Consider the following 16,934-nt stretch of genomic DNA (forward strand, 5'->3'; position numbering starts at 1 on the left):
ATCAGAGAAGGGCCAGGAAAGGGCGCAGAATTTATGTGTCTAGGCATCTTAGGAAGTAGAAAGGTTTCCTTCCTATGCTGAATGTATCAGTATATATTCTGAGCACATAGTCTTGTCGTGCTCATCCGGTGAGGCAAACAGAAAAAGGAACTTTTGATTTAACAGAGGAGTACTCTGGCTTCCAAGAAAGGGAATGTAGCTCAGTTCATAAGGCCTAAAGCGTAGGTGGTGAGACCCCAAATTAGGGTTTTTGGCCTTCTGGATGCATTAAAACTAAGTATTTTAATGGAGCTTCTTGTGTCACTTCTGGAAGCACCCGATGGTTGTGGACTTAAAACGGTGAAGGTTCTGGCCCAGTGAACCCCTCAAACATTATTCTCTGCTGTGATTTTAACTCTTGATGTTGACTATTCTTCCAACTTCTTATTTCTCTGCTTGTTGACATCTCTTTCCAAAGATTCTCTCTTCCAAATGCCTCTGCCACTTTGACAATCACAACCAGAGCTTCCACACCACCTTAGATGGCACGGCACCCAGGTTCCACCTAGGGAATGAAATCCATATCAGGAATCCTACCAGGGAAAGTGAAAAATAGAGAACTGCTATGTACTAAAAGATGACTCCAATTTTACATAAGATAGGATAGAAATAGGCTTTACAGCAAAGCCTAGTGTTCTCCTGCTAATCTCTGATCTGGATAATTTGACTCCTCTTTCTTCTGGTTCATTTGTCTAAGAATCTATCAACCTTGTATACTTTAAAAAAAAAAATCTTGTATGTTTTAAAAACACCCAGGTCTTAGATGTACTGTTTTTTTGTTTGTTTGTTTGTTTGTCTTTTGTTTTTTCTGCTTCATTTATTTCTTCCCTGTTTCTTACTATTTCTTCATGTCTACCTAATTTGGGTTTGGTTTGTTCTTGTTGTGCCAAACTCTTGAGTTGCATCATTGAGTAGTTTGCTTATAGTCCTTTCTATTTTTTTTTTTTAATGTATACCCTTAGAACTATAAATTTCCCTCATATAAAATTTTGGTATGTTGTATTTTTTATTTTCATTTATTCCAAGAAAGTTTTTTATTTTCTACTTGATTTTTTTAACTCATTCATCACTTAGTAGAGTGTTGTTTAATTTCTGTGAGTTTGTGTAATTTCTAGGGATTCTTTTGCTGTTGATTTCAAGCTTTATTACATTGTGGTCAGGTAGGATACATGTGGTTATTTCAGATTTTCTGCATTTGTTGACATTGTTTTGTGTCCCCAATATGTGGTCTATTTTAGCAAGAGTTCTATGGGATGCTGAGTTTAAAGTATAGTCTTCGGTGTGTGGTGGACTATGCTGTAGACATCTGTATAAACTGGTCTTGGCTACTTTGTGGGCTCTTGTTTTTACCACCTTTTATCCCCCAACCGTGTTTCACCTTATAACACTAAATAGGAATACTAGAGGGATGGAGATAAGGGAGAGATACCTGAATCTAATTTCTTTCTTTTTGTTTCTTCTTTGACTACAACTGCTAACAAACCACCAACCCCCCAAAATGACCAACAACCACCACCAACTGTCTCCCAGGACCCTAGCATTTATATGCCCTCTGAAGAGTTCCCAGAATCTGTCACACAATCTCAGACACTATCTGCAGCTGGCAAAAACATGCCTCAGTTAGGCCACGAGGCAAACCATAGTCAGATGCTCTGGACAGTCTCAAGCAGCCCCATATTCCCACACATGGGACCAAAACAAAAACACATTTAAAAAATATTTTTATATATACATTTAATACTATTACACATATATAAAATAAGCTACATACAGCAAGAAGAACCATGACACAATCAGGAATTATATAAATGTTACATTCATAATGTTTTGGCTATTTGCATTTGGCAACCTTGAAGAAAACATATTTCCTATCTTGGCGAGTCTAAAATTCTAAATGTAAGTCAATATCTATCATATCTCCTGTCAACTTAAATATCTATCAGTGTTATGGAGAGTTTTGGGTGACTGTTTAGGTAGCAAACTGTTTCATTTTTTTTTTTTCCACATTGGAAGTTGCTAGCTCACACTTCTGTTTACTCAGGTATTTAATTTAATCCTTCTGAAGTCTCTGATGGGGTTGAAGACCAGATAGTCTAGTTTTATAAAAACACATTCTTATAATAATATTTCTGTGGTTTTTTAAAAACTAAACCAAAATTCCAAAATTGTCACTATACATCTGTTAGGTCCATTTGACGTATGATGTCACTCAATTCCTGTGTTTCTCTATTTCTGTCCAGACGAGCAGTGTGTTGGGGAAAGCATGTACTGAAATCACCTACTGTTACTGACTTGGGTTAATCTATATCTTGAATCCCAGTAGTATGTTTTTAATGAAATTGGGGAGCCAGGGGAGGTGCACATGTGTTTAAGATTGTAATGTCTTTTTGTTTAATCGTTTCCCTGATCAAAATGAAGTGTCCTTCTTTAACTCCTCAGATTTATTTTGGTTTAAAGTCTGTTTTGTCACACGTTAGAGTAGTGATGTTTGTTTCCTGATTCTATTTGCTGGGGTGAACACAGTCTTGAAAGCAAAAGGAATTTTTTTCTTTTTTTGTCTTTTTTTTGTTGTTGTTGTTTTTTTTGTTTTGTTTTGTTTTGTTTGTTTTGTTTTGTTTCGAGACAGGGTTTCTCTGTGTAGCCTTGGCTGTCCAGGACTCACTTTGTAGACCAGGCTGATATTGAAATCACAGAGATCTGCCTGCCTCTGCCTCCCTGAGTGCTGGGATTACAGGCATGCACCACCATGCCCTGTGTAATATGTACAATTTTTGTTTGTTTTTTCTTAGTGGTTGCTGGGAATTGAAGCCAGGTCCTCTGGAAGAGCAGTCAGTGCTCTTAACCACTGGGCCATCTCTCCAGCTGCAAAAGGAGTTTCTTATAGATAATGATAATATGGTTTTTGTTTCTCATTCTCTTCATCTAACCTTTTATCTTTTGATTGGAGAATTAAGACCATTAATATTTGAAAGTTGTTATTAAAAAGTGTGTTGATAACTATTATTTTGTTATCTTTTTGCTGTTTGTGTTCTTACTTCTGTTTTTCACTACTTGTAACTTCATTTGTTTTCCTTTTGTAACCTTTTGGTCCCACCCATAGATGAAGATCTACAGGGTGGTCAATGGTCACTGGGAGTGGGAGAATTAGTTTTCTCCAGGGACATGCCTCTTAATAGGTCATCCAATCCCAGGTGGTCCCAGAACACATGTACATATGAGCAACACCAAATAGGCTATATATATATATATATATATATATATGGTGAGGTCATGAATTCAAGAGTGAGAGCACATAAAAAGAGTTGGAGAAAAAGAGAAAGAAGTAGAAATGATGTAAATATACCACTCATGTATGAAATTCTAAAAAATAATTTTAAAAAATACAGAGAAAAACCATTGCAAGAGTGCAAAATTTTATTAAAAAATGAGTGAACCAATTAGAAAATGAGCAAAAGGCATGTATGGGTATTTTATACAAGAAGATATACAGGTGACAAGTTCATATGTTGAAAGATTTTTAACTTCATTAGACATTAGGAAAATACAGGTAGTACCAACATTACTCATCTCTCTGAATGTTGTAGGAGAGAGCAAGATAGGGGCGGAGTCAAATCCTCTAATGATGCTCTCACCATAGACACACCCCTTCAAACAGCCATTCATTTTCAAGAGCTAAGAAAGTGAGGCGAGAGAAGAATCACCACATCAACCCCCTTCAACTTTAAGAAGCATGGAGAGAGAAGAGGGAATTATGGGAGGAGAAAAATCAAATACAGGACTTAGACTTCAAATCCAGTATCAGGCATGCCAGGGGAAATCCAGTGCCCAGCAGAGCCCCATAAACCCTGCCCCTAGGCCCACACTCATTACTGAGCTACCAGTGCTGTGTTAACTGGCTAAAGGATTATTTCTACCACGTCTCTCCCAATGTTGGGTATCAGAGAAGACAGCAAGATTCTACTTTCTGGGAGCAGAGCACAAAAGTTACTACTGGACTTTAACCACTTTGGAGGAGACCTGTGTCAGGTGGAAACTAAATCCCTACATAGCCCAGATCTTAGATGGTGCCTCTAAGCATGCTGAGCATCAGGCAGAGAGATCCCAGAGTCAGTAGGACAGACTCAGGTTTTTGCCCAGACTGTCATTAGCCACGGGTTGGCCTTGTTCACTCTCACTGAACGCCCAGACCATGTGGGTCCTTGTGGCTCTGAGACTCCAGTACCTCAGCTTTGGCAGCTGAGAGACTTCCTGAGCTACCTATTCCCAGACCTCAGGCAGTCCAGGTGTTCCTAGGCTAGTGCTCACAGATGGAGCCTTTAGAATTTTCTAGATCTGTATCCCCAAGGGGAGAGCTTTGCCTTCTGGCTTGATTCACCAGCAGCTGTAGTGTGGGCATGGGTCCCCCTCCTGAGGCTGTCCAGGTTCTAATAGAGGACTCAGCTATGACTTTGATTAGCTTTAGAGTACCCATCACTGGTGGCAGGGCCGATGTGAGGGTCCATTTTACAGGTACAGGGACAGAGATAGCTGTACTACCAGAGGTGAGCTGCCAAGGCTGGGTCATAAATTGAGATGGAGTACATTAACACTACCCCAAACTTGGATAGTAAGACTATGCTGGGGCCAGGCAGTGGTGCTGGTGCACGTCTTTAATCCCAACACTCAGGAGACAGAGGCAGGTAGATCTTTGTAAGTTTAAGGCCAGCCTGGTCTAAAGAGCTAGTTCCAAGACAGCCAGGGCTACACAGAGAAATCCTGTCTTGAAAAACAAACAGACTATGTTGGGGAGAGCATGGGGTAATAAACTTAGAACTTTGCCTTGGAGGTTATTAATCCTGGTTGTATGAATCCTAACACTGGGCAGAACCCTAACAGCCCCTGTCCTCAGGCCTGCCTGTGGAAAGCCCCGGTTTATTGATCTTCTACCCAGTGTTACCAATGGCTGATTGAAGCAATCTCCAGCTATGAGTTAGCAGGAGGCAGGCAGTTGACACAGTGTGCGCCTCAATTGCTGGCAGTCTGTCGCTGTGAGTGTGCCGGTATTGCAGTTTTGATGGCCCAGAAGCCTGGAGCTGGTCCCTTTGTGGTGCTTATATCCAGACAGGGCAGAATCTGCCATGTCAGAACACCTTCTGGCCACTGGGTGAGATCTTTGGACTAACATAGCTCTATGCAGAGGTTTGGGAGGATGGGCTGACCTTTTTAGATACTCTCCTAGCTCATGCTGTGAGCAGATCCCCAGCTGGGGGTTTGAGGTAAGCCTGGGCTCCCATCACCCTCTAGTGCTCAAACAGTGGCCACACTCTTGCACTGACTCCAGCACACACGGTTGCAGAAATCACGATAGACTGAGAGAAAATGTTAGAATGTCTGGAAAAGTAAGCACAAAGACAGAGTACAAAAACTGAAGCAAACACGTCACACGCCAATAGCATCAGGAATGTGTAGGGAACTCTGCCCTCACCCGACAGCTGACATAAGGTGAAAGGCAATGAACAAGTAGTCTTTGTGAATTTAAGATGTTTTAAAGAAACTCAGTGACCTTCAAAAGAAAACAATGATTCAGTACTTGGAAAAACTTGACAGAGACGGAAGCATTTTTTAAAAAAAATAAAGCTTAGTTGCACTGAAAAAAAACAACACAGTGACTCATATTAAAAATGTAGAAGGCAAAAGAGACCAAATACAGGGAAGACCATTTGAAACTGTACTTGGAGAAGAAGAAAGAGCATAAAGCATAAAGATTACTCCAGAAGCTTTAGAACAGAGTTAGAAGAGCAGACACCCACACTACTGGGCTTCGTTAGTAATTCCAAAGGGATAGGAAACTTATCAGAGTCAGCGATGAAAACACAACAAAACAAAAACTTCTAAATCCACAGGAGGAAAAAAAATATCCAGGAACAGGAAGGCCAAAGGTCACTAATCTCTCAACGAAATCTACCCCAAGGTAGATTTTGCCATGGTCAAACTCTCAAAAGTTGAAGGCAAAACAAATATCCCCAAGGTAACAAGAGTTCCCAGTGTCCCGAGGACAGACTTATCATTGAGGGCCAGGAGCGTAGCATGCGAGTTCTAAGAGCTGAAGAGGAAAGGCCTGCAGCCAAAGTGGATGCATCAGCCACTTTTCCCACCACTGAGACCCATACCTGGCCCAGACAGCCTGGAGAAGCAAAGATTTGGTTTGGGACTCGCTGTTCTCCACGTCAGTCCACAATGGCAGGGAGAACACACTGGAGCTGGCTACTTTATCCTGGGCCAGAAGGCAGAGAAAGGGGGGTGGCAGCACTTGTTCCTGTGCCAGCTGGTTTTTGTCAACTTGACACGAACCTAGACATATCTCAGAAGATGGAATCTAAACTGAGAAATTGCTTCCCTAGGACTGGCCTGGGGGCATTTTCTTAACTAATGATGGATAAGGAGGGCCCAGCCCAGCCTAGCTGAGTGATTCCGTTCCTGAGCAGGTGGTCCTGGGGTGGAAAGAAAACAAACTAAACAAGTCTGGAGAAGCAAATTAATAGACAGCACTCCACCATTGTCATAAATGTGAATAGATTAATTGTCCAGTTAAAGGACACAGAGTAACTGTGTTAAAAATATACTCCCTAACTCCAAGTTGCTTCTATTAAGAACTCACTTTACCTCTGAGGACACACATAGACTGAAATCAGCAAAGGAAAGGAGTAAGATGTTCTATGCAAATGCTGTCCAGAATAAACAAAAATGCCCATACTTAGATCAGACACGGTGGACTTTTACACCATATTCAGTAAAAAGGAGACAGGAAAGTCATTATGTAATTATAAAACAGTCAATTCATCAAGGTGAAATAATTTTAAATGTATAATTGTACCCAATATCTCAAAACCTAAACAATGCAACCAATGTTAATAGGCCTAAAGGTAGAGATAGACTTATACCATAATAATAATAATTCTAGCTTGTATTATTAGCAATGAATGATAATCCAAAGAGAGCTGATAAAGAAATGACAAGGTTAAGTTGCGCCCAACACCAAATGTGACTAAGAGGCATCTGTCGAACATGTCATCAAAGAGCCTCAGAACATAAATTCTTCCTAACGATGTTCTCTGCCATAAATCATTTGGTAAGCCATAAAATAATCTCAACACATTTTTAAAAATTGAATTCATACCAGGTATTTCTTCTAACTACCTTTCTTTCTTCCCTCCTTTCTTCCACAAAATTGCAAAATACAAAGTCAGCATACAGAAATCTAACACTGGGCTGGGAATATGGAACATGTTTTGTATTTGTGAGGTCCCAGCACCACACTCAACCAGTTGCCAGTAGGTGGTTTATTATAGTGGAAATCAAGAGGCTGGGGAGGGGGGTGGTCTGAAAGGGTAAAGTGTTTGTTCTGCAAGCATGAACATAGCCCAGATTTGTGGAATGAGAGGCTCTGTGCTATGAAAATGCCCATAGTACCCAAAGGACTCTATGGATTTATGTAATCTGTATTAATAGACCAATGACATTTTTCACAGACCTAGAAAAAAAAGTTTTAAAATTTGTATGAGACTACAAACAAAAAACTAAAAACAAAAACAAACAAACAAACAAACCCAAAACCCTAAACAACAATCTGAGCAACAAGAACAAAGTAGAAAACAATTACACTAGTCAACGTAACCCTAAAGCCTATTAGTATGCTGGAGTAATTAAGATAACAAGGATAGCCAGGTGTGGTGGTGCGTGCTTTAATCCCAGAACACATGCCATGCGGCAGAGGCAGAAGAATCTCTCAGGCCACCCTTGTCTTCACAGCAAGCTCCAGGGCAGCCAGGACTACCTTGTTTCAAAAAGCAGCAACAAGACACCATGAAACACAATAGATAATCTACACCCATGTATCTATGGCCATCTGGTGTTCAGCAAAGATTCCAAGAACACAGAGAGAAGAAAGGAAACCCTTTCAATAAATAGTGCTGGGAAAATTGGATCGCCACACGCAGAATAAATAATAAAATAATAAAATGATGCCTGTATCTCAGCCGTTAGAAAAACCAACTCTAGCCGGGCATGGTGGTGCATGCCTTTAGTCCCAGCACTTGGGAGGCAGATGCAGGCAGATCTCTGTGAGTTTGAGGCCAGCCTAGTCTACAAAGCGAGTCCAGAACAGCCAAGGCTACACAGAGAAACTCTGTCTCAAAAAAGAAAGAAAGAAAGAAGGAAGGAAGGAAGGAAGGAAGGAAGGAAGGAAGGAAACTATATGCCAATTAGAATCAGTGTAGCAAAATCTTGTGCCCATCAAGATGGCTGTGACCAAAGGTGGTTGGCAGACAGATGAGGAAGAGTAAGGATGCTAAGCTCCCACACATGGCCAAAGAAGATGAGAACTCTACAACTGCTGTCGGAAACAGGCTGGTGGTTAAAGAGATGAAAATATGTCCACAAAGAAATCACATATGAATGTCCACAGTGATACACCTTCAAGGCCACACCTTCAGTGTCCCGACTTCTTCTTGCTAGGCCCCACTTCCTGAAGGTTCCACTGTCTCGCAGTAAAACTATTACTCGTGTACCCACAGGCCTGCTTCTGAGCCCAAGTCCTTGCTTACATTAAGGGAAAACATACTCACTTAGAGTTTTCCCCACAGCTGGGCTGAGACCCCTTCTCATCCAGACTTCACCATCCACATTATATCATTAATTGTACAGACATATGGTGCTAAATACCTACTTCTACACGGTGAGGGGAAACTGAGGCAGGGTGCCTAGCAGGACATTAATTGCTCTTAAGATATTTCCCTGGAGCCGGGCGTGGTGGCGCATGCCTTTAATCCCAGCACTCGGGAGGCAGAGGCAGGCGGATCACTGTGAGTTCGAGGCCAGCCTGGACTACAAAGCGAGTCCAGGACAGCCAAGGCTGCACAGAGAGACCCTGTCTCGAAAACCCAAAAAAAAAAAAAAAAAAAAAGATATTTCCCTGGAGGTTTACGACTTAATTACTTATGCTAGTGGGAAAACTTTTACTCAAAGACAAGGGCCCAGCAGCTGGCAGAGCTCTGGGTCTCATTAACAGTTTTTGTGAGCCGGGGAGAGAGAGAGAGAAAGAAAACCATGCATTTACACACATTCAGTACCTCTATACATCTATACAGATAGATCTATTCTTACACACACACACACACACACACACACACACACACACACACACACACGCGCGCGACAATCTGACATGGACAATATATACATAAATACAAATATACAACAGGTGGATGAAGTGAGTTCCAGCGGGCTCCAACAATTATTTATTCCTGTCCTGGGTTTTTATATCCTCTAAGACAAAGGTTCTTTATGTATGAAAAAATTACCCCATTCAAAAATAGATATAACTGTTACACAAAAAGTGAGTTACAGTGGAACTATATCTAACTAGACATTTTTGCTCATTATAAGTTTAAAGCAGTGGTTTTATCTATATGCTCATTATGAGTTCAAAGCAGAAGTTTTATATTTTTATTTCATATGTACATTATGTGTTCAAAGGACAGTTTTTTTAATATCAAGGTTTTTACCAAGAAATATGTATCTGTCTTGTCTTGTAGAGCTAACCATTTATTCTTTGTTTTTATGTTCATATGGCTTTTCTTATCGTGGTATACACCTGGGCCTCAGCTCTAGACTAAACCTAGAGTGAATGTATTTCCTTGATCTCTAATTGGTTTCAACTTTGTTTTTCTTTTTGGAGTAAGTCATGTGGTTCACTGCGCTCCTAGTAGTTTTTGCTGTGCTGCAGGAGGGTTTAGAATTACTTGAATCAAGTCAGGAAGCATTATTAGGAATTATCATTTTTATAAGATTCTGTAGAAAATCTGCCCAATGCATAATGCCAGACATATGAGACCAGCATAGGAAGGCAGTACAGCAACAATAAACAGTTTTGAGGCAAAATCCCTGGGGCTTTGCCTAAATCAGGGATACATTCATTCACAGCCTTGCAAAAATGAGTGGACTGCCTCTAGGAAGCTCACTTGCTTGCCATAGACCCTTTCTGCATGCTTTGCTCCTGGCAATATGGACAATCGTGTGATGTTTATAGAATATATATGCACACTATAATACTGAAATAAGGCTAAGCATTCCTATTGCAAACCTTTCTTTGTAGTAAAAATGTTCAGAGGCCTGCAGGACAGCGAGGGCCACACAGAAAGATCCTGTCTTAAAAACGAAACAAGAGGCTGATGAGGCGGCTCAGTGGTTAAGAGTTACTGGCTGCTCTTGCAGAGGTGCTGAGTGCAGCTCCCAGTAACCAGATGGCGGCTCACAGCCATCTATAAAAAGGGATCTGATGCCCTCTTCTGACATGCAGGTGTACGTGCAGACAGAGCACTCATACATACAAAAATAAAAACAAGTAAGTTAAAAAAAGAAAAAAGAAAATAAAAACAAAACAATAAAACCAAGAGCTAGGAAATACAGAGTTAGCTCTGAGTCCCAGTCACTGGAGCTGGAAGATCAACCATCCCCCTGGTTTTGGGGGACAGAACTTCTGGGTTCTATGCTTTGTTCTGTTGCTACATTTTCAAATTCACTGCTCTTTGAATGATCTGTTGAATATCTGTATGTGGTAGGATTAGAGGTTTTCATCTATGTGGGCACGTGTGGAGAGCAGAAGTTGACATTGGCACGCCTTCTTCCAGCACGTTCTATACCCCTGCCTGTTGAAAGTCAGCTTTGACATCACATGGTAAACTGAGGTGGGGCATAAAGTTGGCGAGTAGGGACTGGTCCTGATTGTAGACAGTGAAGGGGGAAAAGAAGAAGAAAAATTGCATGCGCGCGCGAACACACACACACACACACACACACACACACACACTCAGAAGATGAAGCAAGACAAGCTCCAATGAGCAATCTCCAACAACTTCATTCATACACACACATGCATGCATACCTACACACATGCATACACACACACACACACACACACACTCAGAAGATGAGCAAGACAAGCTCCAATGAGCAATCTCCAACAACTTCATTCATACACACACATGCATGCATACCTACACACATGCATACACACATACACACACACACACACACACACACATGAAAGAGAGATAAACATGTTTTTCTTTAGATCACAAATGGGGGATGAGAAAAAGTTGTGAGAGAGCAGGTGATGTTTATCTCCTTAGAAGTTCAACCACCATGTGGGGGAGATTGATTGTTAACCAGCTGAAAAACATCCTTGAACAAAGTCTGAGAGGAGGTATAAATGTGAGCCAAAAACAGGAGGCGGGGCCTTTGGAGGCTTGGGATAGTTTTGGCTGTTCATAGCTCCTCTTCGACACACTGCTAGAGAGAAGGCTTTGGGGCTCCGGGTTCCGGCTGAGGCTCTGGATTCCAGTTGCTCCAGGTTCCAGCAGAAGAAATCCTGCTGATTACACCAGGAGAATCGTTCCTCAGAACTGATATCCTTATGGTTTCATTATTGTATTCTCTAATCTCCTTTTCCTTTCACTTAGGTTAGTCAGGTTATAAGTGAGGTACTCTTGGTTAATAAGTTCATAATAAAATATAATTGCTAAGAAAATTGAGCCTACACACATGCACACACACACACACACACACACACACACACACACACTCAGAAGATGAAGCAAGGCAAGCTCTAATGAGTAAGCGCCAACAACTTCATTCATGCACATACATGCATATGCATGTTTACACATTGGGTGAATGGGACAAAGCTCCAACCAGCTTCATGTATGTACACATAAATATTGGGTGGATAGAGCAAAGCTCCAACAAGCAGGCTCCAATCATCTTTACATAGATACATATATTGCACTTATACATGTACATATTAAACATATTAGGTGAGTGGAGCAGACTCCAATGGGCAAGCTCCAAAAACTTTATTTTTCTCTCCACAGCTTATATATCCCAGCAAAATCTCTTTCAAGCAGTATCAAAATTACATTGTGATTACATTCTATTTTTCTTTTGGTGAATGATCATGGAAAATTAGTGTGTTCTCCAATATCTTTACATGAAAAACATTTTATGTATTATAGGTGAAAAAAACAAATTATTCTCAAGAACCTACATACATTACTAACTAAGCAACCTATTATAGATTAACAAAGTGTAAGCAAGCAAGGTAATTTTCTCAGCCAGTGTCTCTAACTGGCAGGCTGCAATTTGCAGTTACAAAGAAAGAATCAATTATTTTATTATTTATGTTAAAAAGTAACCTTATAAAATCTTAAAAGAATCACAAATCTAAACTTTTATATAAAAAATCATCCATTTCTACTTTAAATCCTCAGGGTGCACATCTACCCATTAACAGTTTTTTTTTTTTTTTTTTTAATTAAATCATATCACGAAGCTGAGGGCAAAAATGGGTAAAAGAAATTAGTCATCACCTTGATCACCAGCGCAGCGTTAGCTAGAGAGTCAAGTCAGCAGTGCTGGTTGGGCTGCCATTGTCCTTGATCGCTGACCTTCAAAGGTCGCTAGCTCAATATTAGGAGTGTGCCTTTCGGAACTTTAAATTCTTCCCTAAGATTCCCACATCAGAGCCACTAACAAAAACATCTTAACCTAACTTCACTAACAACCTGTGTCTCCAGATTTTCTCTAAGGCTGGTGGACATTACTAACGATCTACATGTCTAAGGCCATTCTGAGGGTGGGCCCCAATTTATTAATCTGCTGCCGCAGCAACGCCTGAAAACATTAAAGTGCTATTAGTGTAATGGCAGGGATACTGCCAGTGAGGGGCTGGAAGGCCCCTTAGAGTTTTCATACAACTCACATATTAGGAAGGATGTAAAGACCACAAGGGCAACATGCAGAGCCATGCTCCATAAGAGCGCGAAGTCCTCAGGACACGTAGTCCTGGGGCTCTGCATCTCCGAGGCACACCCATTGTGGTTGTGCTAACCGGTGGGCCACATTTCATGAGTTCTAAAGCTGTTTTGCTGTTCTTCCTGCATAGCCCCCTACACCTGCCTCACACTGAGTCTCTTGCTGGACCTGGATTTTCTTATCTAGATTAGAATGGATGCTTGGGAGCCTTCAGGATCTCCCTGTATCCACGTCTGCGTGCTGTGCCCAGGTTTCTATGTGGGTGCTGAGGATCTTAATGCTGGAGGTTGGTCTCCTGCTGCTGTGTATTCAAATGCTAAATGCTGGCCTCCAGGACCTGGCGATAGTTCAGACAGGCCCATTCTCAAGTGATGTTGTGTCAACTTTGTTCCCTAGTTATCCCTGATTTGTTAATAAAGTTGCTAACAGCCAATTACTGGGCAGTATTGAGGTAGGTGGAGCTTTGGTTCCTGGACTGGGCATCAGAGGTAGGGACCACGAGCCTGGAGAGAGAGAAGAGAAGGAAGAAAATGGAGAAAGAGGATGTGGCCTGATGGAGTAGATCCAGTACAGACCGGACGACAGATTGGCAAGTAATTTGGGGACTGCAACTGGGAAATAGACAGACTAGCCTAGAACATTAGTTTAAATCATACCTGCCCAGTTATTGCACTAAGCTGCTTAAGTAAATCAATAGGTCTCAGTTATTGGGGGGCTAGCCTGGGTAGTAGAGCCCTTTAGAATTTAATAAAAATACCACAGCATCCTAACTTAGGTTCTCATTATTGCACAGTAAGTACTTTCTCCACTGGGCCACTCCCCAGCCTCAGTTGTAAATTTTATCTAGCAAAATTTTCATTTCAGTTATTATAATTTTCATCACCAGAATTTCAATTTCTTCTTTATATCCTACACACACACCCACACACACACACACACACACACACACACATACACACACACACAATTGCCTGTAGGCAAGGTTGGCTTTAAACTCGACATGTTCTGCCTCAATGTCCTGAGTGTTATGCCACCAGAGTTATACATATTTTATATTCATGTTTCCCTTGTATGATTTTTATGGAATTTATAATATTATTTTATATCATTTAACATCCTTGCCTAATCCTAATACCTTTCATTTTGAGTTTGCATCTGTCAAAGGAGCTCTCGGGCAGATATTCATATGTTTTTGCACCTTTACATCTCTAGTAAGTTTTTATTGCATGCTAGATATTATAATTTTACATGAAAGGGGCTATGTTTTGTTGTTTCCTTTTAGAGAACGTTGGAATTTGTTCTAGCAGGTAGATGATGTACTTATAACTAGTTTGATCCTTTGGAGGCTGTCTTACGTGATCTTCCGGAGGTGCTTACGTAGATGTACACTGTTCTAGTTCTAAGTTATCCTCATTTCTAAGGCACAGCCTTCTGGAATCTCTAAAGAGTTCCCATGTGATTGTTGATGTCTTCCATCTCTTGCTGGATGGAATTGACTGAGTCGCACCTCACATGAGTCCTGCAATTTAGGAGATTTTGATAATTTTTCTTTTCTTGGGTGTTTTTTTTTGTTTACAAGTTTTATTGCACTTATGTACTTGTGTGTTTTATTTATCTAAGTGCCTAGGCACACACATGCCACATGTGTAGAGGTCAGAGGACAACTGGTGGCAATTGGTTTTCTTCTTCCACCCTGTGGGTTGTGGGGATTGACTGCAGGTTGTCAGGCTGGGCAGCAAATGCCTTTACCACCGAGCTGTGTCATCAGTCCAAAACTTGTTCTTGCTAAAGCTCCATAGAGTTTCGTATGTGTAGACTGACAATTAGTCATAGTCACAAGATCTCTGTATGCACTGCTCTGGAACTGCTTTGCTTTGTTTTTGCATAGCTCCATCCTCCATGGGACTCTAGTCAATAATTTAAAACTTTGTTTAGCTACCCTGGTCTCTTTCTTCCCCTTGCAGCAGGATGGCTAGGTCCCTTTGGGCTCCCGCTTCTTGTACAGACTCTAGTGCTGACAAAACGGAAGCTGTGCCATGCTGTAGATGAACCACTCCACGCCTTTTCTCGGAGGCATACTACAGCTGTCCCAGCTGCTCTTTGCCTAAGTGGTTACTCCCTTTCTTTTATTCAGTTTTATAGTTATGACAAGTTAAGCAGCCCTTAATATCATGACCATTGTAGGTATTCTCTTGATGGTTATTTTAATGAGAAAGGAACAGAGAGTTTCATAAAGTCGGGGCATCTACAAAGCAACCAGGAAATAGAGGAACTGGGAATTGGTTTTACGATAATGTCCAATGTGAAGCAGATGCCATCCTGGAAAAAGGCTCAGAGGAACACAGGAAGCCTGTATGGACGCACGTTTCTTATGCGTGGGGACCCTGCCTCATACCCACGCCCGTTCACCTCATTCTTAGGTCATTACTGTACCTTGTGCTTTCCTGGCATCAGGAATCTTCTGCATAAGGAAGCTACTCGTTCCGCACCACCAACATAGATACACGGCTATGACAGATTGATTCCTAGACAGGAGAATGCTGCCATCTGCATAAATGGCTAGCACTCAGTCCTTTGCTGAGGTTTGAGAAAGCATGAAAAAGCCTTGCAAGGCTTACAACCCTGAAGGGCTTTGGGGACTCATTTATGCCATGGTGGCTGGGTTTATCCTTTGTACCTCTTCCTCTCTTTCCCCCTCCTGTCTGCAGTTTTGATCATGTGCCTTTCCTCATGCATGACTATGACCTGACTAGAACAACCAATATCAGAGAGGTCCTACCATCAGCTGCTTATAACCACACTGCTAGCTTCAATTGGACTTTCCTGTCAACTCTGAATGCCGGCAAATGGTTCATAAAGGTAGGACTCACATCCTTTGGTCTTGTGACGTGTGTGGAAACCCTCCTCTGTTCATGTGCTGCTCCTGGAGATAAAGGCGAAGGTGAAAGGCAGATAAGAGCATACAGGGTCCCTCCTAGTTTAGTGGCAAGGGTGTCACGTGTGATACGATGGACCAGCATTTGCTAGAAAGGCTGATGATAAACTTGTAAACTCAGCCTTTATTGTTTATTTTATGCAAGCATTTCATAGCCTTTGATAGTATGTTTGCAATGCACACAGCACCTACCTAGCTGTTTTGAATATCTCACAGTCTTCATGAAGCAGACTAGGAAACATATTTATTTCTGAATTCTTACTACTGGGTACAAGGCACATGGAATATAATGACAAATAACCCAAATAGAACAGTATGAGAAATAGACTGAGAGTCCAAAGGGAGAAGCATTAGAAACGAGAAATTGCCATACATTGTGATAAGTGCCAACTAAAATAAATGTCTTGTTGTTTCAGAAACAACTTAGTCTAAATAATGAGCATGGGAGGTTCTGGAAGAAGATGGACTAATTAAGGGGATAGTAAGATATAAAACATATTAGATATGGTATAATTTTCAGTCACTGTCTTCCCAAGGAAGTTGGAGAATTTATATTTTTTTGTTTTGTTTTGTTTTGTTTTAATTTTTTTACTAATTTATTCTTGTTACATCTCAATGTTTATCCCATCCCTTGTATCCTCCCATTCTTCCCTCCCCCCATTTTCCCATTATTCCCCTCCCCTATGACTGTTCCTGAGGGGGATTACCTCCCCCTGTATATGCTCATAGGGTATCAAGTCTCTTCTTGGCAACCTGCTGTCCTTCCTCTGAGTGCCACCAGGTCTCCCCCTCCAGGGGACATGGTCAAATGTGAGACACCAGAGTACGTGAGAAAGTCATATTCCACTCTCCACTCAACCGTGGAGAATGTTCTGACCATTGGCTAGATCTGGGTAGGGGCTTAAAGTTTACCGCCTGTATTGTCCTTGGCTGGTGCCTTAGTTTGAGCGGGACCCCTGGGCCCAAATCTGCCTATCATAATGTTCTACTTGTAGGTTTCTAGGACCCTCTGGATCCTTCTACTTTGCTATTCTCCCATGTTTCTCTCATTTAGAGTCCCAATAGGATGTCCTCCCCTCTGTCCCAGTTTCCTGGTAAGTGAAGGCTTTCG

At 41.4% G+C, this 16,934-nt stretch overlaps 1 protein-coding gene across 1 annotated transcript in view; it reads left to right on the plus strand.

The window, feature by feature from the left end:
- The window catches only part of Gdpd4 (glycerophosphodiester phosphodiesterase domain containing 4), an 83,825-nt gene that overhangs the window by 31,053 nt on the left and 35,838 nt on the right, over positions 1-16,934 (plus strand). The window contains exon 10 of the mRNA XM_051149323.1: positions 15,597-15,747. Coding sequence (XP_051005280.1) covers positions 15,597-15,747 — 151 coding nt within the window. The remainder of the gene's footprint in view (positions 1-15,596; positions 15,748-16,934) is intronic.

The sequence above is a fragment of the Acomys russatus genome, chromosome 7 (genome assembly GCF_903995435.1).
Source record: "Acomys russatus chromosome 7, mAcoRus1.1, whole genome shotgun sequence".
NCBI classification, from domain to species: Eukaryota; Metazoa; Chordata; class Mammalia; order Rodentia; family Muridae; genus Acomys; species Acomys russatus.